Genomic DNA, 26,744 nt, shown 5'->3' with positions numbered 1-26,744 from the left:
TTCCGAGTATAATGGCTATAAGGTTCTGCAGTTAGAGTAAAAAAGCATGTTTAGGCCAAATATGCCTAAACGGTTTTTATAAATAGTGAAACAGTCACCGCATTAATTAATTAATTTACTAATGAATTAAATATTGTGGGTGCACAAAGAGTTGCACTAATTCCTTCTCTTTCCTACCTGCACCCTATCCCTCCCACTTACGGAGTAGCGCGAGCGCAGCGGATCGATGCGTTCCGCGAGGAGTAATTACTTAGTTAGTATTGAATTAGTATTGAACTTGTATTGAGCAAATATTGAACTTGTCAACGCCGTGATAACTCATTAATTCGTCAACATACCTGTAATCTCGCGATCAAGTGTCTTGTGAGCCCTAGTTTTATAATTATCGAACTCGGGAAGAAAGAGTGGCCACTCAAAGAAAACGTCTACAAAATAAAGAGGGAAATTCGCGACCCGGCACGTGGTGGAAGAATCGCTGCTGCTCTGGTAAGTCCTCCTGTCTTATTTCATTACACCGGCTTCCTAATTAAAATTTTCACCTAGATCCAGTGCATACAAAGCATAAAAAGGCATTTATTTTCTCAAAACTGATTCCTTTAGAATTCTTTTTGATGTCATTTCTAATAACTACTAGATACTACTACCCATTCGGAAACAAATGGCGTTCTGAGGAAGAAGAAGCGGCGCAAGAAACTCTCCCAGCATTCTTTTTTTTTGCGCTCTTTTCAATAAAAATATACAATATTGTACAGTCATTTCTATCGCTATAAAATAATCACAATCTATTTCCAGGCTGTCCGATCATTTAGATATTCAGCAGTGGAGTAATAGGATTTACAACAGAGCCATTTTTTTATAAAACATTTAAATTTATTTATAGATAATGCAGTAACACAAAGGTAAAATTTCTTCCGCAAAACCTTGCGGTAGGAAGAGACATTTCATTTTCACTTAGTGGAATCCATTACCGACTGCTGTTTTACAGAATCGATCCGATTAAGGGATCTTCAAGGATAAAGCATACTCTCAACTTATAGGCCGGCAACGCATCTCTTGACTCCTGGTGTTGCAGATATCCATGAGCTCTGGTCGTGAGCCTCTGGTCGTTTGTCCCGTCTTATATAAAAAAAAAGCCTCGTAAAAATAGTAGGTAGTTTGAGAGAGTATAGCTGAAAAATACGAAAAGACTGACAAAAATTTCAAAAGTTATTTTTCGGATATAATTAAAAAACAATTTTTATTTATATAATGCAGACTTCCATCATTAATCGAACAATGCTGGAGATGTTAGATAATTTATACGACTAGAAAGAGCCTCTTGCTGCTAGACAAGCGATGAAAACAGGCCAAGGTTTATTACGTTAGTGTGCGTGACTAGCACAATCTCGTGTTGGCTCAGTTTGTAAGAGGACTCGGAATGTGAAGAGAACAAGAGACGCGCGGGTTCGAGTCCCGCATCGTTCATAAATATTGGTAACAAATTTAATTTAAAAAAATCTACAAAAAATATTGAGTAAACTGACTTTGGCCCTGGATAGTAGTATGGTGGGGGTCGCTCGTACTCAGTAGGTCCGTGGTAACGCGGCAGTCCCTCCTCCCAGTGTCTGAAACGTTGCAAAATTATATCATTTTACACACAAGGAAATATAGTTTGCTTGACTCCGAAAATGCGAATAATAATGCACAACATACAGAGCACGTGGATACAAAGGTGAACAGTGAGAGGCACCTTTGCACAGGATGCCGGTAATGTGTAAGCATTACTGTGTTTGCGTCTGAAGGGCGCCGTAGCTAGTGAAATTACAAGGCAAATGTGACGAGATGACGAGCCCAGTTGTAGTGCAGCTAAGAGATTTTGGGTTTTTTAAGAATCCTATGTAGCACTGTATTGTAATGGTCAGGACGTATCAATTTATCCATCCATAACATCCTGCTCGCCTCTTATTATCATAAAATAAAGTGTAGTGAGTGTAGAGACCGAGTAGATTTATGGTGTAGACTGGACTGCATATAGTATTTGGTGAAATAAGTTCGACTTGAAATAGCGTCTATTCAAATTGAGTAAGGATTAATAAAGGACTCTGTAGCGTCGTTTCCTGTGTCTGTTTTTATTGTTTATTTATTTTGGAATATCTTTACTTTGAAATATCATCGTAAAATATATTTCAGTAGTTATTTTGTCACAATATAGAATAGTTACATTTTGTATCATACAAAAGTATCGGCGCAAGTAGTTTTCAATTACTTGTTGTATAATTTTTTGTTCTATGATGCACATGATTGAGACATTGATGGTGTTAAATGGTAGGTATAGAGACTGAGCATTTTAGGTGCGGTTGATGCTGTTCAATATCAGCGGGCTTCCATGAACTGTTATTGCGATTCAATTGACGACCTAAACTGAACTTCATTGCTATGTCATACCACGAAGTAATTAGAGCTATCCAATTTAGGTTGACGTCAAATCAAGCCGGAAATTCAATTGCAACCTGTTTTAGTTCGTTCAATATGTGTCAAAGTAAGAAATTCAAAAAAAGTTGCTACTTTCTTAGCGGAAAGTGAATTGCGTTGTCAGTAGTAAGGCCCCTGGCCTGCCATAGCCTGTTCGCAAGACTAAACATGAATGGAGGTGCGTTCACAACACGCTATAAAGCCCAAATTTCAAATATATTTGTAGTAATTTCTACGCAAAAAAACCGCTATAATCATATCACTATAAGTTTCGAAACGCAACGCATATGGTACGAGTAAGAGAGACAGACTTATGCAACGACTGTACAGCGTCATCTCTTTCTCTCACCGCGGACCACAGACAAATTCTTTCGTTCATTCTTCCTTAAGCCATTCAGTTACAGCCACTTCATGGTACAAATATTAGCTTAGAATTGAATCGCTAATTAAAAGTTGATGGTAGGCCTTCAGGGAAGCCAATTTTTTATCAGTAAGGCCCAGAACACACGGTGAAACGCAAATGCGACGAAACTGCAACTACTAGTCACTTTTGAGTTGCATTTAAGTTTCTGCTATATTCCGTTGAGAGACCACACATGACGCGACCAGTTTGAAACCAGTTTGAAACGCGTTGTAAATCAGTCGCGTTGAAACCGGCGTGCAGGAAACTCGCGTTGCGTTTCATTAATTCTTTGTCTTGGTGTCTTTTTTACGAAATGGCTGACGACGAATAAAACAACATTAAACTTGTGTTAGAAGTGCAAAAATATCCTTGCTTGTATAATATCACACTATGAAGCTACTCTCGCAAGACTGAGACTGATAAAGCATTCTATCTGTTTCTTGTAATTCGTTGGCAGCCACAAACATACGACAGTTGATATTCTTCTCAATGTAGGGTTGTATCCACATAGTTCTTCTTTTGCGCCTTCTTCTTTGTCGAAGATACAAATACATAACCACAATTTCTTCGTCACTTGAAGAACTCATTATGCACACGTATTTCTCAACCAAAACCGAAATGATTGTGGTTGCAGCGTGTGTGGAAAATGGTTGAAAGTGGTTTCAAATCAATAATTTCAAAAGGGTTTTGTTGCATTTGCGTTTCACCGTGTGTTCTGGGCCTAAGTAGTAGAGGGACTCACTTTGGCGCCATATCATTATATCTGCGCGCGTGGTGGACATCAGCGGGCGGTGCCAAGGCGAGCGCGCCTGTCTCCTCCCGGCCGCGCGCCTCCCTCGCCTCCCGCACATCACGCCCCTCACAACGCTCACGCCCCTCGCGTCGGCTGCGTCCTGCGCGCTTCTCAGCCTTGTAGGAGCTGCAACACATCGCAATCAGACACCACTCTACGATCTATCTTCCGACTGCATAGATCATTAACAAAATCTAGATAATAGTTACTTATGCAAATGTTGTGTAATAAAGGGAATTAAAATTTTAATACCTAATTATCAACAGTTGCATTCAAGACTTTATCTACACCCTTAATATGAATCCTCTATACAAGATTCTGAAAGAATTAGCTTACTGCTAACATTAAAAATCCAGTCCTATAACCATTACATCACCCAAACGAGTGTTGTACTGAATTTCATTACAACACTCGTTTGGATGATGTAATGGTTATAAAGGCATTGGATGTTTTAATGTTGGCAATAAGCTAACTGCTTTTAGAATCTTTAATAGAGGTTTTAAAGCATGGGTGTAGATAAAAATAATTAATTTATAGTCTCAAACAGCTAAGCTGACTTTATCACCCGAAACCAATTATTCATGTAACTATTGTGTAGTGTCTATCTCTCAACGGATTAATAAGTTAAAAACCTACTGCAGTCAAAAGTTACAATATTTGTAAAATACAAAAGAAATCCAGAAAACAAAAGATGAAAACCACACGCATCAAGTTGTATGCACAGAAAAAGACAGAAAACATGCAAGAAAATATGCTGAATACTGAGATTTAAATACAAGCATAATAATTAAGTGTTAAAACAAACGTAAAAACGAAACAAAAATAAAGAAATAAACGCCCAGAGCCCAATAAATTTTTAACTAGATATACCATTTGTAATTTTATGTTAATAATCGATTGTCTACAATCTCTACAATATATTTGTTTATATTTAAATTTAAATGATTTTTTCACGCCCTACACGTATTAATTTTGATGATGAAAGCCATATATCAGTGTAATACAACCGCTATTTCTTTTTATTACAGTTACCAGATTAAAACAATATAAACTTATAGATTATTAAATTTAAATTCTTTGTCCTTATACTTTTGTCTTTATTAACCTATTATAGAGTTATGCATGAATCGTTGAATGAATAAAAGACTAAATTTCAATGAAGTAATGGCACGTGAATAATGATCATTTAGAAACAATCCTTAAGAATTAGTTGTAACCAATTGAAGAATACATTTCGTAGGTAATCTTAATAGAATTTCCACATGCTATGCTGTAACATAATACCTATCCTATAACTACTGGATAAAAAAAATTATTTCACAGGAACAAGAGTGTTGTAGATAACACTGAACAATTATTAAAATTCATTACATTAGAAACTTAACGTCAGCCAAATCGTTAACTCCTTTATAGACACAGTAATAAGGTTAAAGGTGTAATTGTGTAATTTATCTTTTAATGCATTCAATACTTGGATACGATGTTTTAACACTCATATTCACAAACAATATTTTGATCACATCTTTCAACTAAGCACTAGCTTAGTAAGATTTTTTCAATTTATGGTTTCCCAGCTGAATTCTAATCGTGTTAGCATACACTTCGACGCGTAGCAGAAAAATTTCGTACATTGACCTGTAAAAGGATAAACGTAGAATGGGCTACTAGTGTAAGAACGATTCCAAAGTAGATAAGTACAAGTATTGTTTGTGAATAATGGCGTAAATATACTACACATCCAACCCGCGTGTTATAACCACTACACATGCAAGGTGAAGGTAAACAGAAAAATAAAACCACAAATAACAATGTTAGTTACCACGTTGAATACGACCGAAGTCCAGTCCTCAGGGGCTTGAAATAACTTCTTTATAACCTTACAACTAAAGCCTATTTTCGATTTAACCTATGATATGGAATGAGTATTATCAATAATCCAATAATAGACACAAAGAAGTTAAAAGAAGACTTTATACATGGAACAATCAATTATCAATTCACTGCAGTGCCAAAATCTTTATACAAACCTACTAGCTATAAAACGAAAAGATTATATATTATAATATATATTACTACACACAATAGTACAATCTAGAAGATATTTCTTAGTCACATATAGATACCTTAGTTCCAAATAGTAACAATTCAGAAAAGGGTTACAAAACAAAATTTATAAAACAATTCGACTTGTTCCTGTATGACACGAAAATATTCTAGACTAATGAAGAACTATTGGAAGTAACAAGTAAACTGTATAACCTTATTGTCTTGTTTCTCTTTGCTAATGGTGGGTTTTCGTTTATTGATCAATTTTTTATACTTATCTCAAAGATGTTTTTTGCGACAATAAGGGGCGAGGCGAGTAGGACGTTCAGCTGATGGTAATTGAGACGCACAATTACAATGCAGTGCCGTTCAGGATTCTTGAAAAACCCAAAAACTCTGAACGGAACTACACGTTCATTTGAGACATAAGATGTTAAGTCTCATTTCTCCATTGCCCAGTAATTTCACTAACTACGGCGCCCTTCAGACCGAAACACAGTAATGCTTACACATTACTGCTTCACGGCAGAAAAGAGCGCCGTTGTGGTACCCATAATCTAGCCGGCATCCTGTACAAAGGAGGCTGCAATTCAGACTTAATACACTTTAGAACTGAGGTATCGATATAACACATTAGATACAAAATATGTGACTGACGTTTTTTGTTCTAAAACGGTCACACAACATTACATATACTTTTCTTTCAGCGTTTTCCTTTACTATATTATTACATAAGTTATATATTTAACACAAATAGTCTCGCATGATTATTAATTCTAACATAGAAAACCACAACTTATGTTCAATGTCAACCATTTTCAGAGTATTTTGTAACATCCTTTTGCACTAGCGCAGTCTTTGCAGCTATTGTACAGTCCATTTAGAGTACTCAATTTCTTATATTACAAAAGGAAAAGTTGTCACAGAAATAATTGTTGTTTTTTATGTTAGCTATCTTGCGAAAAATCATCAAACATGTATAATTTACGATTAAGCTGTAGTTTTACCTTAAAAAAGATTTATTATTATTAATCCTATAACTTTACACGTACCACTAATGTGGTATAAGCAAACAATGGCCTATAAGTATCAAAATCTATTGTAACATATACTACGCAGTAGAAAATATTCCAAAAAGCCGCGGATTAAAATGGTTATAAAAATAAATAGCATTTAAATATTTACGCTCAAAACATACTACAGTATATAAGCTAAATGCAAGTATTGGAAATTTTACAATTCGGATTACCGGACGCTCTCATCAATCAGCTATTCTCTGGTCTAGAAGAAGAGGAGATTTCAGACATTAAAGTAAGAGTAACTTCCCTTCTCACACGAATACACCTCTCAGTCTAGCTAAAGAGCAATGAACTCGGTAGTAGGCTCTAAGGTCAATGCCCGAAATTCACTCTACGCGACCAGAGTAAAACACGTTGAAATACAATCTAACCTAACCTAAACGTGTAATAATTAATATTTATAATTACTAATTACTAAATTCCAATAATCAGTTATATTTATTCAAAAGTTTTCTTCCTTTGTACATACGCTTATAATATCATCCGCATACGCCTATTCGTTTTTGACGCAAAATAATATAAGAATCGGTATATTAGACTCTATCGAATCATGTTATGAGTAAATATTATATTAGATACTATTTGTGCGAATTATTTTCAAGTATCATTAAGAGGCTTTATTATACGTCGCAAAACTAAAACATGTCTTTTTTTTTTCATAACACCTACGAAAAATTGGTCGTCATAAACAAAATCAACTACTTGCATGGGTATTTGTAAAGCGTCAGTAAAATGGGCAGTGTATACATGAAGTGCTCTTTGCCTCTGTAGGCTATCAACGGGTATCTATTTTCAATTTGATAACCATCTAAATTACAACAAACTTTTAAAATTTTGAAACAATAAATTTTAACTTCTTAACTCTAAATAAGAGACGCTACACAACAGATATAATACCGTTTAGAACGGCGACGAAGTAAATAAGAATAAATGTTAAATTTAGAATTTAATAATTACAAATGAATCCAAAATAATCGTAAAGTACGCAAATTATTCAGACTCGTGAATGCCAGATTCATTGTCCTCGTCTTTTGCGTCAAGCCGTGTCTTCAGATCGTCAATGAGACCTGCAGGCGGTGGAAGCAAAGCGCATATGACCTCTCCTCTTTCGTCAACTACCAGCTGAGTCCGTGATTGAGGGGATGTGCCTCCTTCGTTCTCTACCAGCGGTCCTTCACCGTCGGCAACGCGATTTCTGCCCCTCCATTCAGCGATCTTCCCTTCGATGTCCAGCGTGCTCCTCTTCGATCCTCTGCGTGAACCCCCACCCAAAAAACATACGTCAAAATCGTAGCCAACTTTCTGTGGTTACGTAAGGTACAATTGACAATGGACCTCGTTTCAGAATTGGCTGATTTCGACATTGTTCTCTTAATCATCATCGACCATCTATCATAATTATTTTTGATGGTATTTGGTCGCTACATTTCAAAATTATTGTTAGTCCCTATCAAAATAACGTAAAAAATAAAATGAACGAACAAAATATTAAATCCTCTTGTCTTCATGCGGGTTCGGTTTCATGCAATATTACGCATTTGTCTTCATGCTTCATACCATATTAGTTTATGTTTAGTCGTAAACTTATATTAAACTTATAATCATAAAACCAATAGCCATCACACCAACCTACATGCTCCTTTAAGATATGCGACCTAGAGATTCCACAAAGTCATAACATACAATCATCAGGTCAGTTATTGTACTATCTATATATGCATAGTTTTGGTCGCTTAGCTCAAAGTGTGCAATAAGAAAACCTAAGATTGTAATCGACTCGAATTAGAAATACTTTATTACATTAATAGGATTAAATTTTGAATCAGATACTCAGGCAATCATTACACACAATGAGTCGATTACAAACGTGTAAAGCGAAACTATCTGCGCATGCGCTGAGGTGAAGGAGAAGGTTTGTGAAGAGGTAAATCTCTGCATACATGAAGACACAATCATGTACAGAACACCAATCAACTGGTATGTACATAAAATCTGACGAACTATTTTTTCCAATGACCCATTTTAATAAAAAGTTGCTACAATGCAGTAAGGAATATAATGGAAGGAGACCATTTACTGAAGCTAAATGCGCACATTAAAGTTATCTGCACCAAAGTACACAATAACGTCAAGGCCGTAATCCCTTAAGACAATATTCATAGATTTGGACGCGCCGCCGTTGACATTAACAAGTTTTTATTATTTAGATTAAAGGGATGAAGCTTTTTCATGGACTGAGAGGATGACAATGCTGCCAGCGATTAAATAGATCTGTTTGCTTCTCCCCAAGCCAATTATAAATTCAACTAACTCCACAAAGCAATTTGACTTATTGAGAATAAATTTATACAACATAAAAGTCAACCACTTAATTTCCCAGTGATCTGTAACACAGGTTTTCATTTACTATTTAGGTCACGGGTCTATAAAATCCTAATTGTAATTTTGATTCTAATTGGATTTCGATCTTAACAATTAAAAAAAATGAATTCTATACAATAGGTGCTTGGGACTATTTTCGAGAAGGTATTAATGTTGTTTACTAGAAAGTGGTGTTTCTACCGAAATCTATTTAAGGCTACAAACATGTTATAAAACATTAAAATACTCGTGGCATTCAAAACAATATCTTATTCTAAAACTAGGGTCAAAAAGTCTACGAAACATAAATGTGTCTTCATAAAATGCAGGGAAAAACGCTAGTGTAGGGTGTCACTTACTTGGCAAGGGGTATGTTATCACGGTCGACGTACGCGTCATACAAATACTCGCTGCAACAAACAGACAGACAAACTGTGGGATATGTCACCACTATGCGAACTCATCCAAAGCGAACCAAACTTAAAATCAACTGTAACATGTATAATAAAGCATCTGGTCGTTTCACATAAATAACTACGAAATACGAATGAAACTTTAGGTAAAATGAAAAATTATAGACACAACATTCAGCAAAATATTGCCATATTCAAAACCGTTATTGCTTTCTATTTTCTGTAATTCAAAATTGAGTTCCATAGTGCGTGTCTATACTTATGCATAGATTTTCTTAGTAACTTTACACTTACTTTAAAATATAATATTCATCAAACCTAGCCAATACAAATAACGCTAACTACAAAAATTACAAAATATCATGATTGAAATGACTAACAGTATATTTTTTATCGAGTATTACACCATAAAATTATTGACTTAAAAATGTATGTCACACATGAAAAACAAAACTAAAAAAACTCTTATCAAAGGATCCTACTATTTACAATTTCAAATACACTGCGGGAGTTGTATAGTCACGCAATGAAATACAATAGTGAGGACAAGCAATGTAATGTAGCGATACATGCCTATATATTATCTAGTTAGGATTATTACATCAACCTCGGGGTAAATTATAACACGTTCGGCCCACTGGAAGATCCATGCAATGATAAACAACAGCAAAGGACTAGGTTTTGTTTCAAACTCTACATGGATTGAGAACTACGTAGAAAAATTATTTCTTTACGATATAATTTTATAAAAAAGAATATTACTTTTCCAATGAGCCCGAAGGTTGGGTAGGGTAAACTGCAAGCATTGTACGGTCAAAGAGCACACCACACGATCTACGACAAACATTTTGACCCGACAACAGTTAAAAACAATTGAATCTGGAGGTATGTCTCAACAAGTGTTGGTCCGTCGAGCCGGATGATAATAAAAAATGCATATGCATTTTTTTGTAGTGTGAAAATGTAACTTTGTCGGGCCAGATAACAACTTGTATGACTGGTGGTAAGTGGCAAATATCAGACGTTTACCCGAGTTTGCGCTGCGTCACCGCCACCATCCGCGATTACGGCACATCGGCTCGTACTCGCTATAACATCATTGCGAATGTAAACAAATATACCATTGAACTACCGGCACATTACTATGCGGAAAAATTAATTAGTGATGTGTCTTTATTTTTAATAAAATTTGATGATGTATCCTTTTTAATATCGCTATGGAGCTACTTCCTGCGTATAATGAAACTATTTGACCAATATACAAAAATAATCCTTGAAAATGGCGGTGAGAAAACATAAAATAAGTAAAGAAAATAACCAATCCACTACACACATTTTCTATATCTTAGAATAAACAAAAAATTTGATATAAATTTTGTCTGTGAATGTAATTGAAACATTTTATAAAGACCTGAAAAATATTCATTTCTCGTCCTCAACAGCCACGTGTAATTTATCATATTACATTATACAAAATGTTACAAAATGCTCTTTAACCACACATTGCCATGCCCACAAAATATATAAATTGTCATTCTAATAAATAGAGCAATAAACACGAGAGAGCGGGACAACGACATATAAAATAAACGAATTAATTTCGCTTTGACATTCCCCCTCTCTCGATGATATAAATCCGATGTTAAACTTCCATTCACTACAAGGATGAAAGGTGCACAGCAATTAATAAAAACATTGACGAACTCAACTAAGGGTATGTTAACACAGACTCAAATTATAGAACTCAAAGAAATAACTGAAAATCTTAATCAAGAATAAAACAAACGACTCTTTTGTAGTAATCTGTCGAATGCTTACTACAAAAGTGCCGGTAAACAATAACGATGATGATGGCAGATGAATGAATCTTACACTAACACATAAGAAAGGCTCATCGAGGTGTTCATTGGTTAGCAGCGATGGAAGTTATAGTGACACGCCTAATAACAAAACGTGTGAGCGGTATTGTTGATATACCTCGCCTGTTCACACTAAGCGGTCCTTTGTCGCTGCCGCCTTTGTCGATATTTAAATAAAACAATTCACAGTTCAATGCGAACCGATGAACCTCTCTGTAGAGCATAATGAATGACTTTATTAAAAAATTAATGTATTACTAGATATTTTATGGAATATCGAGTGTTAGTTAGGTTTTTGTAGGGTTTTACAAATTTAGAAGTAACAAGTATTGGTGGTGGTCATAATAAGAATCTACCACTTTCTGACATCATGATACCCCAGGTGTCCATGGTATGCGGTTCTCAGTTTCCATAAGATGTGCTACTTGCCAGTTATCCCCTCTACTATAAAAAGAAGTTATCCATATTATTGTGTTTGCATTTCCCGCTACATTTTTTTTGAAGTTATACTTCTTTTGGCGCGTTAGGGAAATATATCAGATTGAATTTAACAATACGCGCGCACCGGTCACGCAAATTCGACACTCTGACGTTAGTTGGTCGACTAGACCAATTGTATTATATTTCAGACTAAATTACGCGGTATTATAATATTTTTTGACAAAACAATACAATAATTTGAAATTATTTTATTACGTAAAATACCGAAGTTGTTCAATAACTTTAATTATTTTATAGATTTCATTTTGGAAATGATAAAGACATTTAGGTTAATAGCGACATATATAGTGTGATTTACTTAAAGAGCATTTTGATGATGTAGGTTCCCGGTAGATGGCACTTCATCTGAACTGCAAAAGTGTGAGGAGGTATTGTCAAGTATTGCGAATGTCATAAATTGCGATGCTACATATTTGTATAAAAATAATATAATGATATTTAATTACACGTTATTTAACCAAATAATGCGGCATAATATTAAGTTGACTGGTTGTATTAATACCTTCTTTATTACAATATTGTTCTTTCTACAAACGTAAACAGCATGAGGAATAAATTTTGTTTTGTTACGCCAAAGAAGTATAACTTATTGCGTGCGTACATAAGGATATGCGCACTTTTTTTAATTGTAAGCTCATTTAAGAGCGCGAGGGAACGGTATAAAATTTGATGACAATTGGGGAAACCTACTATGGTGTATGGTGTGCGTGTGTGTGTGCGTGTGTGTGTGCGTGTGTGTGTGTGTGTGTGTGTGTGTGTGTGTGTGTGTGTGTGTGTGTGCGTAAGGTACTATGTTATACGTACGCCTCCACGAGCGGTCCGGGATAGGGATCCGGGTGTCGGTAGAGACGAGCCAGTCGCTGTGCTAACACGAGCATCGGCACGAAGAGGAACATGCACCACGTCAGGGATATCCAATAGCCGTTCTGGAAATATAATTGGTACCACACATGTATTAACTCATCATTATTCACTATATTATTTATTCTTTCTATAACGCGACTACATTAAAATCAAATAATATGTACGATCTTGTACTTAAATCGAACATTGTACTTGTCAGGTTTACGTGTACTCATGTTATCATTAGTTAGTAGAGGTGTTCGCAATAGTTATGTATTAAAATCTCGTTATAACGATACGCTACTTTTTAAACGTTCGCTTCGTAGAACTATGCGTTTTGAATATCGTGCGCTGTTAACTGTTATCCTAAATATTATTGCTTTGTGATCGTTTTAATCATTGGTAATTACTAAATTTGGAAAATTGAATCTATCTTTATTACTTTTTATACGTTAAGAACTGACTAAATCTTTTATAATTGCAATATAAACAATATATTGTTCCAGTTTATGTACTCTATTTAACTTTAATCCATTTACACTTAACTTTTATTCACAAAAAATCAATTACCAAATCAAAATCACTCATAAACGCGCTTAATACTACTAATACTTAAGCATTGAAACAAAATACGTCATAGCAAAAAACAATTAATATATTCTTTGGTTATAACCGCACTGATATACTTATTCGAACAAAAAATATTCTAACGCGTTGCATAGCCGAACAAAATATATTCGATTGCCTATTACCTAGTCTTGCCCTAAATACTGAAACAAAGAAAAATAATTTTCTACTGCATATATTACTTTTAAAGTGTGTTAGTTTAATACATAAATATAAAACAATTTAAATATAAAAGGCTAATTCGAAGTGGTCTCCATTGTCTGCAATACAGGCCTTTAAACGTTGAGGCCAGTTATCGAGGTTATTGAGGCCAATAGAAGCACGCGCTCTTTCCATGGGAAAATTCTTCATTGCCGATTGGCAATGAAGAATCGGTACGATTGTACCGATTGTTTTAGGTACTCCAAATTATCATGGCGTTTAGATTAAGCCGTACTCTCCAAAACTGACCATAAATCAGAATCCATCGGATTAAGATCGGGACTAGACGAGGGCCAGTCTTCAGGTCTGATGAAGTTTCGTTTTCAACCAAGACAACTAGTTCCGGTGAAGTATAAGTCTTAGGATTGAGGTATAGCAGCGATAGAAGGCACCTTAACATGTCTGATCATCCGCGACCGCCACTTTATCAAACAATATACAATGCAAGGCCGCGACACGTACTCTTGTGGATGCAGCCTTACCTCGCAGGATATAGTATGTGTACGTACCACAGGGATGAGTGTGGCGCGACAAAAGGCATCTCGAGTCGCGTTGATCGCGTTGGAAAGCGGCTCGCACGTTCCAACGTCGTTTCGCGCTGCGTACACCAGCCGTGTCATATACTCTTGTAGACGCAGCCTTACAACTTCCGCGAACTCACGTGTGAACTGACAAAAATAGAGATAAATTATTTAACAGAATAACTATACATCTAAATTCACTGGATCATGTATACACAGAGCTTTAAGATGGAGCTTTATAACAAAATAAGAATTAATGTCTCTAAAAACTCGCTTACTGACCCAAGCTACCATGAAGATATTCTTGGGCTAAGTTTGTTGCAGTATAACTAAAGTTCTTTAATATATATCATAGATATCTTTAAATATTTAAAGATATAATACAAAGGTTACCAGGGCTTCCAGGTATTTTAATTGTGAATGAACTTGATCGTAGAAAGCGGACCAAATGTTGATAAAATCGGTACTGACTGCATTTCTGTACCACGAAACTTCGGTACTGACGCTATTTATGCTCACGAGTGATAGGGATAGAGATAATAATCGCTCGCTATCACAATATAACTCAGTAACGGTCCATTTGTTTACATTCTTTATCACGTCTCGCTGGCCTAAGTATATATAATATACATTTAAAAAGGTGGATCTGTATATGTCTGAAACTCACATTCTGCACAAGATCAGGCCCCTGCGTGTTCAAGAAGAGTTCCACTTCGGTCGCATCTCGGATCCTGTATTGTATGGCCTCCTTTAGCGAAGATTGGTTGAAACGAAGCACGTCGCGGAGCTCTGATGCTGTTTTCTGCAGAAATAGGGCATATGAAATGAAAAAAACAATTATCGCCTGTGGTTTGCTTACGATAATTTGCGCTGTGCTTCCCCGCGGCATAAAAAGACTAGGGAAGTCACTGGCCCAAGGTTGTCGTAAGAGGATACTAAGGGCATTTACCAGAGGGAGACCTCGTTGCACAGGATGCCACCTAGATTATGGGTACCATAACGGCGCCTTATACTGCCGTCAAGCAGTAATGTGTAAGTATTATTTTGTTCCGGTCTGAAGGGCGCCGCGAAGCTTGTAAATTACTGGGCAAATGTGACTTAATATCTTATGTCTTCAGATGACAAACGCAATTGAAGTGACACTCATAATTTTTGAATTTATCAAGAATCAACTGAATTACCATCAGCTGAACATCGTGCAGTGTCGTCCCTTATTGTCATAAAATAAATTACATCGGTATTTGTAAGAATGAGACCGAAGCGTGTTCTTTACAATGTTCGAATGAATTTGGAAACTTAAGATGATGCAAGATGAATGAAACGCACATTGAGCTTCCTTGTGTTGTCGACGAGCGGCGCGACCACGTTGAGCTGCAGTTCGTCGATTTGGTCGGCAGCCTTCTGCAGGTCACGCGCCACACTGTCGAAGCCGCGACGGCCGGCTAGTGCACGCGACGTGCTCCGCAGGTCCTCGGAAAGCGACTGCAGCGGCAGCGATGTCAGGTTCGTCTCCAACTGGATACACATATATACATATCAATAAATAATTTGTTTTACCGTCCCCCTTGAAAATCAATTATTTTTAGGCGCCCCCAATTTTTTATATACCCGTAGTATAAGTATTCCTAGTTTTATACAATCATACTGGGCAGAAATATCAACTAAGTAAAGCGTCTCTGCACTCATACGTTTTAAATTCTTATCCGTGATTCTTCAAAGAGGCCGTGATACAAAATTGATATTTTTTTCATGAATCCGTAAAATCACAGATGAGTAGGTACTCGGATGTACACTCGTACAAACACCCTTATTCGAAATTTTGAATATAAAGTATCTAAATCACATTACAAATCAACTATCGCTCTCCTAAACCACGCTAATACCCCCATTTATTTCGGGGCCCTTTAACGCCCCCCTAAAGTCTCTAACGTCCATAAGGGAGGGTTATCGCCCAGTTTGAGACGGACAGGTCTAAACCATAAACTTTGTATAGTAGCGTAATAGACAATCTTTGTGTGAAAGTGAGATAACTATCCTTACACCAAAAGTGAGAAATAGATGGAGACGGAATAGATGAACCGTGAAACCGTTTTAAACAACTTAGTGTCCATTAGTCTCCTGTCAAATTGGACCGCGTTTTAATTCTAGTGGTTTTATCGTTATTATATTGTTTTTTAACGGATAATATTTACAAATATATCAACAATCTAAATAAATAAACATTTCACAGTTAAATACTGGTTTTCAATACTACTTTCGTGGCGTTTATTTTCGTAGAACATATTTACTTAAATATTTTGAATTACATTTTAAATACGCAGTAAACACTCTATTTTCAAAAGATTTTATTAATTTTTAAAAATATCTGATAGATAATAAAATATTGAATACGTTAATATGATGCCGTTTACAGATATTTGTCATAGGGATTGATCAAAAGCAAAATGTGACACTCCTAAGTGTTAGTTCAACTCCAGACGTCACACAATAGTGTGACTGAAAATCAGTGTTGTGCTCATTAAAGTATGGACAGACAGATCATTAATCATAGATCCTTGTGTACCCCCATACTGAGAGGAGACTCGGGAGATCTCGTGCCACTCACGTGGACCTTATGAATTCTATTGTTTAGATATGAAATCAGAAGATCGAGATTTTATGCCATAGTGACATAGATTCCTGAATATAAATAAAATAATTGAAAATGAAAACTATTGTCACTAACCGCATCTAGTATCCTATCGAAGTTGAACTCTGACAGTCCAGTCTGCGCCAGTCTGTCCAGTTTGTCCTTGGCGGCCGGTGTCAGTATCCGCAGCGGTTGTCCCCGCGGGGGGTACACGGTACGGAGCTCGTCGATACGCCGCTGTATCTCCTTCTCTATATCACGCTTTATCGCCTCCAGGTCGTACAGATGTTGTAGTTGGAATACCTGAGGATACAATAATAAAAACAATCTGGATGTGTGGCTGTCCTCCACAGTGCAGTTTTCAAGGAACTTTCTCCTACGCACTACTGTGTAGCTGTGGAATGTGCATCTTTGTGCGGTGTTTCCGCGACGATACGACACGGGTACTTAAAAAAAAAGCGCGTATACCATCCTTAAAAGCCAGCAACGCTCCTGTAATTCCTCTGCTGTTGCAAGAGAACGTGGGCGGCGGTGATCACTTAACACCAGGTGACCCGTACGCTCGTGTGTCCTCCTTTTCCATACAAAAAATTAATTCACTTGCAAATTGCTAGCGGCGGAGTCGTCTCTTTCCCTCAGATATAATAATGACTTATGAACAAGTGCGCCTTGCAGGTCCCGGTCAACCTGTTATAGTTAATAATTCATTGAACCAGTTGGATGCGATTACTAAAAATGTATTACATTGCTGGTTATTGACCAAGAATATTTTAAACAACTGGAGTAAATGCGGCAATGTATTGTTAAAGCAATCGAAGCTTATTACGGTGTAATTTGACACACTTATAATTACGTCACACCACTATTGTATTGCTTAACTCTGCATTCAACTCGCGAGGTATCTGTAGTGTCTAATACATACCTCGTAAACAGTATCGTTGCTATTGCACGCGATAAGTGCCCCACTGACGGTAATGTTGACAACATGTCTGCTCTTAAACAGGTAGTACTCCAGGTCGACAAACTCGTCAAAGTCTCCGACCAGACGATTGTTGCGAGGCTCACTGTAAATTAAAAGAATATATATCTATCCATAGCATACATAACTTAGATAATTTATACGTCTAGATAGAGCTTCATGCTGCTAGACAACCGATGAAAAGAGCCCAGTTTTATAACTTTAGTGTGTGTGAGAAGCTACGTCTTACATTCGCGATTTGTATGTCTCTTTGTGTTAGTGTGCGTGCGTTGCCAAAAATAGAGGTTGACTGTCAACCTAAATCTTTTTCAACGTGTTCACAGCTGTCACGGTCTTTCTGGACGTATAAAGATACATAATTATTAATATTAATGCTTCAAAAGTGCGAAGGTAGTTTTGTAGTGTTTTTTTAATCACAAAGAATACTTTCAAAATTTAAGGGCATAGCAAATTTTTTTTTGTACAGCTAAATGGTACATAGAAATAGCTAACTGCCGCTAACTTCGGATTTTTTTAAATAGTTACACTAAAATATATCACACAATCAATTACTGTTGATCTAAGCAGATATATTTCTATATTTCACAAAACAGTTTTTATGATTATATTAGAACGAATTCGCTGCAGATTCTTGAGACAAATCAGCTTTTTGTGTGCCTGTGCATCCCCGGGGCATAAAGATGAAAGGGAAGTCCCGGGAGGAAGGGTGTCGTAAGAGGCGACTAAGGTGATTTACTAGAGAGAGGTTTCTTTGCACAGGTGGCCGGCTAGATTATGGCTACCACACGGCGCCTGCCGTGAAGCAGTAATGTGTAACCATTATTGTGTTTCGGTCTGAAGGGCGCCGTAGCTAGTGAAATTACTGGGCAAATGACTCATAACATCTTATGTCTCAAGGTGACAAGCGCAATTATAGTGCCGCTCAGAGTTTTTGGGTTTTTCAAGAATCCTGAGTGGCACTGCATTGTAATGCAGGGCGTATTATTTACCATCAGCCGAAAGTCCTAGACAGTGCGACCAGTTTTAATAGTTTATATTTTGAGCTTGTTATACTCACGTGGCTGGATCACAGACGAATCTCTGTAGAGTGACTCCGCTCACAAAGTATATTAGTAACATCAGCGCGATCACTCCACCGGAGAATAACGTCACGGCTGTACCACTGTTGTTAAAATTTCATCATTTATTACTAATTATTTTTTAAAGTTAAACTTATATTACATCGCCTCAAATTGTTTCGTCCGGCTATAGCAAAAGTCTGATTAAAAAAAGAAAATTTAATTTTTTTATTTATTTTTTTATAAGTACGGTTACCCGTGTATTTATTTAATGTTGCCATTGTAGCGCCAAGCTAAATAAATATAATAAGGTTATTGAGATACCGACCAGAGCAGGCAGGATGCCCCAGCGCCCTTGTTGCAACAGTCGACGCTGCCGTACACGTCGGGTCGCTTGCCGCACACGCCGCACATAATACCCCACGACATTAACACCACTATCTGTTACACAAACGACCATAACTCAGAGTAATATAAACTTTATTCAGTTAGGCTTAAACTAAGCGCTTTTGAATCGTCACTATTAATATGACGACCTGTATAGCCGAGTGGTTAGCGATCCTACCTACTAAGCTAGAGGTCCCGGGTTCGAACCCTGGTACGTGCAAGCATTTATATGATGAATATGGATGTTTGTTTCCGAGTCATGGATGTTTAAATGTATTTATGTATGTTTATATGAATTTATGTATGTTTAAGTAAGTATATTGTATTAAATATATCATTGTCTTGTAACCCATAGCACAAGCAACATATGCTTAACTTGGGGCAAGATAATTTGTGTAAAAAGTGTGTCAATATTATATCTCTGAAATTACTGAATCAACCATATGTTCGGAAAAAGTTTGAGCTCGTGACAAGAAACTCAACGGCCACTCTTTTCAATCAAATAGAGCACCTTACAAACTAATTTGTTTGTTGTTTAATATACATAAATTATCGTATATTGGTGCATCAACCTTTAGGGCTTGAATTCATTGTTTGTGTAAGGGTGTTTGTGTAACCTCGGCTACGGATGACTAAGGTTAAAGTAAAGGAGGAAGTATAAAATGCACCTTTTTTTCTCAAAATGTTATTCCTTTCTAATTCTTTTTGATGTGATTTCTAACACTAACACCGCTTCGGAAACAAATGGCGCTCTGAGAGAGATGTAGCGCCACAAGAAAGTCTTCCAGTATTCTTTTTTTGCGCTCATTTTAACAAAATATACAATATTGTACTGACATTGCTATTGCTATACAAAATCATAATCTAGCCCCAGGCTATCCAATCACTAAGACAATCAGTTGTGGAGTAGTAGGATTGTAAAGAGCCATTTTTTAAATATAGTAGTATCCTTACCAAAACCAGTAGGCAGCAAGCGACGAGAGTGACAGATCTCCTATAAGGCCCATACTTCTCGTAGAACGTCTGCACATTGTCTACACTGGGCTTCATCTTGTCTAACTCCAGGCTGTATTTTTCTGTCTGTTCTGTGATCTGTTCTGCCACCCGCAACAACTGTGCCCCTGTAATTACCATCAATAACTAACAAAATGTTTCTATATTATTTATACCTATAAAATGACTAGCAGACCCGGCTGGTTTAGAAAGAAAGAAAAATAATTTAGTCTCCAACTTAAACCTAGTATACAAGAAGACTTATTTATTAAATGTAGAACATACAGAATTGGAGTTCACCTCAGCATAATACTGATCTTACCCACAGGTGATATGATCAACGCTGGTCTTCCGGAGACTTCCTTCTTTCCTTATTGGTTTAATCCAATTAAAAAAACCGGCCAAGTGCGAGTTGAACTCGCGTCTAGAGTATATTCATCCAATGCCAATTTTTGTTTTGTTTCATGAATAAAATCAAAACTATTATTTTACAGTAATAACAAATCTGACTAATAACAACATCTGAGATTCTCGTGATGAGCCTTTTCATATGACATATCTTAATATATATAAATTACGTGACACGCTGTTTGTCCGCGATGGACTCCTAAACTAATGAATGGATTTAAATGGGGATTACTTCATGGAGTGCAGTTTGGTCCAAGTTGAGAGATAGGATAGTTTTTATTTCGATTTTGGACCCATAATTGTTTTTATTTCCAATATTTGTTTTGTATGGACATATTTGCTACGAGAGAATTTATTGACGCACAGTTTGACAGTTCTGCTGTGAAACAATTTAATTATAGTTGACAACAGGGAGCAATGACGTTCTATACATAATATAGAAACCATACTTTATTATGTACAGAACAACGTCTGTCGGGCCAGCTAGTTGTAGATATGACACAATAAGGTTTATAAAACTTTTTTTAAATACCCTAATTAATAGTACCCTAAAAATGACCCTTATTTAAAAAAATATTTTTATTTTACACATCTGTCTTTGAGTCATAGGATTACACCATTCTACCAAATTTTACCTGATTTGGTTCAGTAGAATAGAAGCAAATTGGACAGACGGACGAGCAGAGAGACAGACGCACGAGAGATGCTATAAGGGTTCCGTTTTATTTTTCATTTTTTTTTACGCGCCACTAAAAATGGTTTCATGAATTTGTCAAAAGCAATGAGAAGTGTAAAAGTAAAGAAGTTAAAAATTAGGAATTCATATTGTGTTGTGATATGAGGAACTTTGAAAGAAAAGAGTTATTCAAGAGATTATTTTACAATTTTTTAGTTATTACGGACTTTGGCTTTCTTTTAAACATATGTTTTTGATGGAATTTTATACGGCAGTATCGATTTTAATATTCAATAACAAGTAGGCTAGGGCAAAGGCAAAAAAGTCAAACAGTCATTTGACGATACTCCCACGGCTTCGGAAATTAATGGCGGTCTGAGAGAGAAGCGGCGCGAGACACTGTCTGTAGTATTGTTTTTTTTACTTTAATTTTTAAATAAAAAACAGTGTAAGACCAAGAAACCATTTTGCGAGGCCAACACTAGGGCAATTATGGCTTCAATAATCATACGGGATGGCTAAACTTGCGATCCCGTGTGATTATTTTGATTTTAATAATGACTGTTCTGTTCCAAATGAAAAGAGTTTTTATTCATCGCAAAGCATAGCGAAAAATGTGTTAGACATGTGTGTTGAAGAAAGTGTGAACAAAGATTTGAGATTTAATTATTATGTTAAAATGGTAAACTTGAAGCATTGTTTAAATTTATCGATACACTCATGATTATGGTCATCAATTATATTTAGGTCACAGCACTGTTGTATTCCTGATTTCTGCATTCAACTCGTGCGATATCTGTAGATTGGTGAACAACGGTCTTGTGAGTACTTACCGGTGGAATTGATGGCATCCTGTACGGTTGGGATATGCTGCTCAACCGTTCTCTTGATCCCGCTGAAAACCTCGAGCCCCGCAGACACGTCCTTCTTGATGTCGCTCTGCAGCAACTGGGTCACGTTTGACAGCAGCTCAGACACATCCGGTATCTATTTTGAAATTAATATTATTTCCACTGAACCAGTGCAGCTTTATCATTATTTTTTAGTAATAATATTGATAAATTGAAATTGAATATATATTTATTAAGAGTCCTGTTAGCACTCTTTTAAACCCTCCGTAACGATTTCGAAAATGCGGGTACCGGTAAATTTGCAAGCCCAAGAGACACTCCCTCTTTATGTCTCAGGGTGACGCCCTACATTGGGAACAGGGCCGTATCGCATCGGAACAGGAGGAATAACGAGCAAACGGGTCATCTGATGGTAAGTGATCAACGCCACCAATACTTATTGTAACATCAGAGGAATCACAATAGCGTTGCTGTGCTTTTAAGGCGTCAACGTACATATGAGTTCGAAAACCGAAAACACATTGGTACAAGGCAGGTTCAAGGATCGAACCGAGGGCCCCGTAATGAGAGTCATCACGGTTCAACCTATTGAGCCACCGAGGCGTATATTTTTTTAAGGTTGAGACTCTATGTTTTTGTTATGGGCAGAAAATAATGGGTGCATGGGTGGCCGCATTCCAATACAAACAAATCTAATTTTATATATACTTATACATGTGTGTGTGATGGTGACACAAGTACATAAAAGATGGTGAAATAGTAGCTAGTGTTCTGTTATATATCACAATAAAATTAAAGCGTAATAAAATAAACTCACCGTTGGAAAATATTTGTCAATCATCTGATCCAAAGATGCGTTGCGTGAAAATAATAAGGCATATAAGTTGCAGCTCTGCTATTTCAGGTTGCTCAAAGTTGTGAAAAATATTTTGCTTGTAGTATTATAGTATTTTTTTACAATAATCGACTATTTAAAGCCCCTTGTTGCTTATACTGATGAATGCGAGAAAACCGTTGAAATTTTATATAATTCTTCACTTCTTTTTGTGGATCATCATTTAGAATTTTACTGTACCCATTTAGGTTTTTGTGTAAAATTACATAATTACCATTTATGAAGGTTCATAATCCCTTTTTTGTAGATAATCTTACTGTGCGCTATTTATAACCTTGGTCCTATTAAAATATTAACTGTTGCTTCTAAATATATTCCTGATAATGTTATATTTGTACTTAAGAATTCTTTTTGATGTCATTAATATACTTAAGAGAATTCGCTAAAAACTGTTATAACCATAATATTAACACCAGCAACAGACATAAACTTATAATGCCTACTACTCGGCTAAGTCGAGTTAGTAAGTCTTTTGTGGGGCGAGGTATATGCTTCAACAACAAGACCCCAGAAAATATTCAAAACAAATGTATTACGAAATTCAAAAGAATCGTTAGAAATCGTTTTCGTGATAAAGGTTACTATAACATTACTAATTTTCTTAATGATATCACAGATTGGAAACAGAGCAACCGCTATCAGCCCATTAAATAATAAATTTTATTGTACAATATAAAATTCCATATTGTTATGAAAAAAACGAAGCCCGCTGAGGTTCTTGCGCCAGTTATTCTCAGGCCTGAGGCATACTTTTTCGAATAGGTGGTAGATTTTGATTTTTAATAAATATCATATCCAATTTTGAATAAAAATATTTGAATGTGTAAAATAGTTGATATTCTAAAAGTCAAAGGACATAATGACTACAGATTAATAGAATAATACTTTTGGCTTTGTTTCACAACAATGTGAATATTATCTTATTTTTAACTATTAGATAAATGTAGCGATTACGATATATTCTATAATCTATTATAATTTTGCGACAGGTGGCAACTAGTGGATCACGGCACAAATATGTATTTCAAATGGTTCATCAAGACCGAACTATTTAGTACATGTTCAGTTTCAAACAAATACCAACCTTATTGTAGTGTATTTTAGTCTCAAGCTCCCCAAGTTTGTTCTTCTCTTGTAGCTGAATACACTGCTTCTCGGTACAGTCGTTCAATGTTCGTATAATAAGGTACTTCACTTTTTTCAGACCTGTGTTATGAATGTGAGATAAGTAACTGTTCATTTCAATTCTACAAAATTGTCTGGTGTTTCAAAGTTGCTGAAAGGATGAGACATGACATTCGCATAGTAAAAAGTAGAACTTGACATTGAAAGAGAATTGACATTTGACAGTGAACAAAGTTTGTTTACACTTATGAGCAAGTGGCACGCTGTTTTTATTTTATTTCAGTCATGCCATTCTTCTTTCATTGTAGAACATTTTTCGGTTGTTTAGTGAGGTGCATGTATAATATTAAGCTGGTCATCCGTGCAAATAAACGGTCATAATGTAAGAATTTATCAAAATGATAGCGCGTGAGCCTAAATTAGGTTTAAAATTGTGTTTGAATGATAAAATTTGGTGAAGAATCATAGAAGTTATGGCATTCCGACAAAAAACCATTTGAGAAATAAAAAAGATATATAAAGATATGTATTATCAATAACGAGATAAAAAGTAATTTAGTGTCACCTGAGTAAAGTTTCTCAGCGTCGCTACGCAAAGCTAACGTCGCGACTTGCACCCCGCGTAGATCATCTGGTACCCTGTCTAATTGTTGGACCATGTTGATTAACTTCTGTACGGACGTGGCACTCGTGAATTCATCCAGTTGGTGGAGTACCGTGCGTCCACTGCCTGCGAACATTCAGTTACATACTGTTTGTGTCTCTACATCTAGCAATGTGTCACATGTTACTTTTTGACGGTAATCCGTAAAAGAACAAAAACACGTTCCCCGTAGCCCACCCCGTGATGTTAAGCAGCATTACCTGTATTATCGTGCTGTAAGAAACGCAGATACAGAACTTAACCAACCAAGATTACTCAAGAGATTTATGAGAAAAAATAGAAAATGTTAAAAAATTATCCCAAGAAACAAGCAAATTATTGATAATTCGATCACTGATATAGTGTGCTCCAAAATAAGGACCATCTATAGCTGAATAATAAATTAATAGTGTCTGAATCATTGAATAAACCGTACTAATGTGTGAAATTTCGGGAAAACACGATGTCATAAATATTATCCAAATTATTGGAGCCATTTCCAAGATACGCCAAACAAATTTACAAGAATTGCACGCGCAATTAAATTATTAATAATGAATAATATAATAAGCGACAAACATTTGTTATTTTTTAAAGTGATAACCCTCACTTATGAGATTAATTACACAAAATAAATTTGAAAACAAAATTAGAAAATTAATTTAAAAACAAGAAACCGCAACCTGAGAGTTGATACGATTGATTGATGAACAAGATATACAAGATTTATCATCCATGCGTCATTCGAACGGTTAGATCAGTGGAAAGAGCGCTCCCTCGGAATGCGAGAGGTCGCGGGTTCAAGTCCCGCATCGTTCATAAATTTTGTTTCCAAATTAAATTTGTCTAAGCGATAAACATTTTAACGATAGAACCGTCACACACCGAGAGAGAATTTCTAGATAGTTTGTATTAAATATGTATTGTACTTAAATAATAAAATAAATAGTGACCTAAAAATATATCCTATGATATTACTTTTTTGCAGAAAAGCTTTTAATCATTGGCTAACTTGTCTTGCTTATGATGAAGTGGAAAATCTTCTGATCAGACTGACATGACAAGCACACGCAGTCTATAGATGAACCCAATTAAAGGTCCTACCTCAAACCCATATGCACACACTCACTCATACACACGCAGTTTTCAGACTTGTTTTAATTGTGCGATAATTGTAAAATATGGTTTAACAATCATTTATGTTTATTTCTATATTGTTTATCAAATATTATGTATCCGCTAAGGAAGTTGCGAGATATTCCCAATACAAGTGTCCTAAGACAACTAACTGGGAATTATGTGCAATCTTAGAAATAAACGAAATTTAATTTAATTGTATTTTAATTTAATGTTTGCGAGATAATAAAATATTTTATTCATAATGATTGACTTACTAGTAAGCATTTCATTCATTTCTTCTTCCAGCTCCTTATAGTTGTTCACGAGCAGATGTCTGAAGTGAGCCTGCACAGTGTCGAGGAAGGTCTTCGTGTCTTTAATGCTGGTGTGCGCGACGGGGGTTATGCCAGCAAATCCACTGTCAATCTGTGACTCCGTAGCGAAGGCACACACAACGCCAAGCCTGATTGCAAAAGACGAGTTCTGAATTGTTTTAATCTTATTTTTATGGAATTTGACAGTCGCAAGTGCCATGATCCAAACTCATAAACGAAAGAGGACAAACAGATGTGTCTGCTCTAAGATTATTAAAATTTTCATACACAAGTATTCGCTAGTAAGTCCGCGTTAGTAATAGTGCTGAAATATTAGCCGATCGAGAGCCCACATTCCTTTTCCGGGGCATAAAAAGAATACAGAAGTCCCAGGTCCAAGGGTGTCATAAGAGGCGCCCAAAGGCATTTACCAGTGGGAGGTTTCTTTGTACAGGATGCCGGCTAGATTATAGGTGCCGCCTTTTTCTGCCGTGAAGTAGTAATGTGTAAGCATTATTGTGTTTTGATCTGAAGGGCGCCGTAGCTCGTTAAATTACTGGACAAATGAG

General features: G+C 36.1%; 1 protein-coding gene across 4 annotated transcripts in view; it reads right to left on the bottom strand.

The window, feature by feature from the left end:
• LOC126978777 (prominin-like protein) overlaps positions 1-26,744 on the bottom strand; it is a 98,156-nt gene that overhangs the window by 6,388 nt on the left and 65,024 nt on the right. Inside the window, exons 4-20 of one of the 4 annotated variants that reach the window (XM_050827832.1) lie at positions 26,137-26,324; positions 24,665-24,829; positions 24,059-24,180; positions 22,897-22,920; positions 22,062-22,215; positions 20,106-20,272; positions 19,093-19,205; positions 18,764-18,868; positions 17,650-17,791; positions 16,824-17,030; positions 15,425-15,613; positions 14,766-14,900; positions 14,087-14,245; positions 12,711-12,832; positions 9,493-9,543; positions 3,597-3,773; positions 1,524-1,604 (exon numbers count right to left, since the gene is read on the bottom strand). In XM_050827832.1, coding sequence (XP_050683789.1) covers positions 1,524-1,604; positions 3,597-3,773; positions 9,493-9,543; positions 12,711-12,832; positions 14,087-14,245; positions 14,766-14,900; positions 15,425-15,613; positions 16,824-17,030; positions 17,650-17,791; positions 18,764-18,868; positions 19,093-19,205; positions 20,106-20,272; positions 22,062-22,215; positions 22,897-22,920; positions 24,059-24,180; positions 24,665-24,829; positions 26,137-26,324 — 2,301 coding nt within the window. Of the gene's footprint in view, positions 1-1,523; positions 1,605-3,596; positions 3,774-7,720; positions 8,025-9,492; positions 9,544-12,710; positions 12,833-14,086; positions 14,246-14,765; positions 14,901-15,424; positions 15,614-16,823; positions 17,031-17,649; positions 17,792-18,763; positions 18,869-19,092; positions 19,206-20,105; positions 20,273-22,061; positions 22,216-22,896; positions 22,921-24,058; positions 24,181-24,664; positions 24,830-26,136; positions 26,325-26,744 lie in introns of those variants that run through there. The other 3 variants (XM_050827835.1, XM_050827834.1, XM_050827836.1) reach the window with 3 other exon arrangements.

The sequence above is a fragment of the Leptidea sinapis genome, chromosome Z, assembly GCF_905404315.1.
Source record: "Leptidea sinapis chromosome Z, ilLepSina1.1, whole genome shotgun sequence".
NCBI classification, from domain to species: Eukaryota; Metazoa; Arthropoda; class Insecta; order Lepidoptera; family Pieridae; genus Leptidea; species Leptidea sinapis.
Note: the sequence above shows the minus strand (reverse complement) of the source record. Positions and strands in the feature narration are given on the sequence as shown.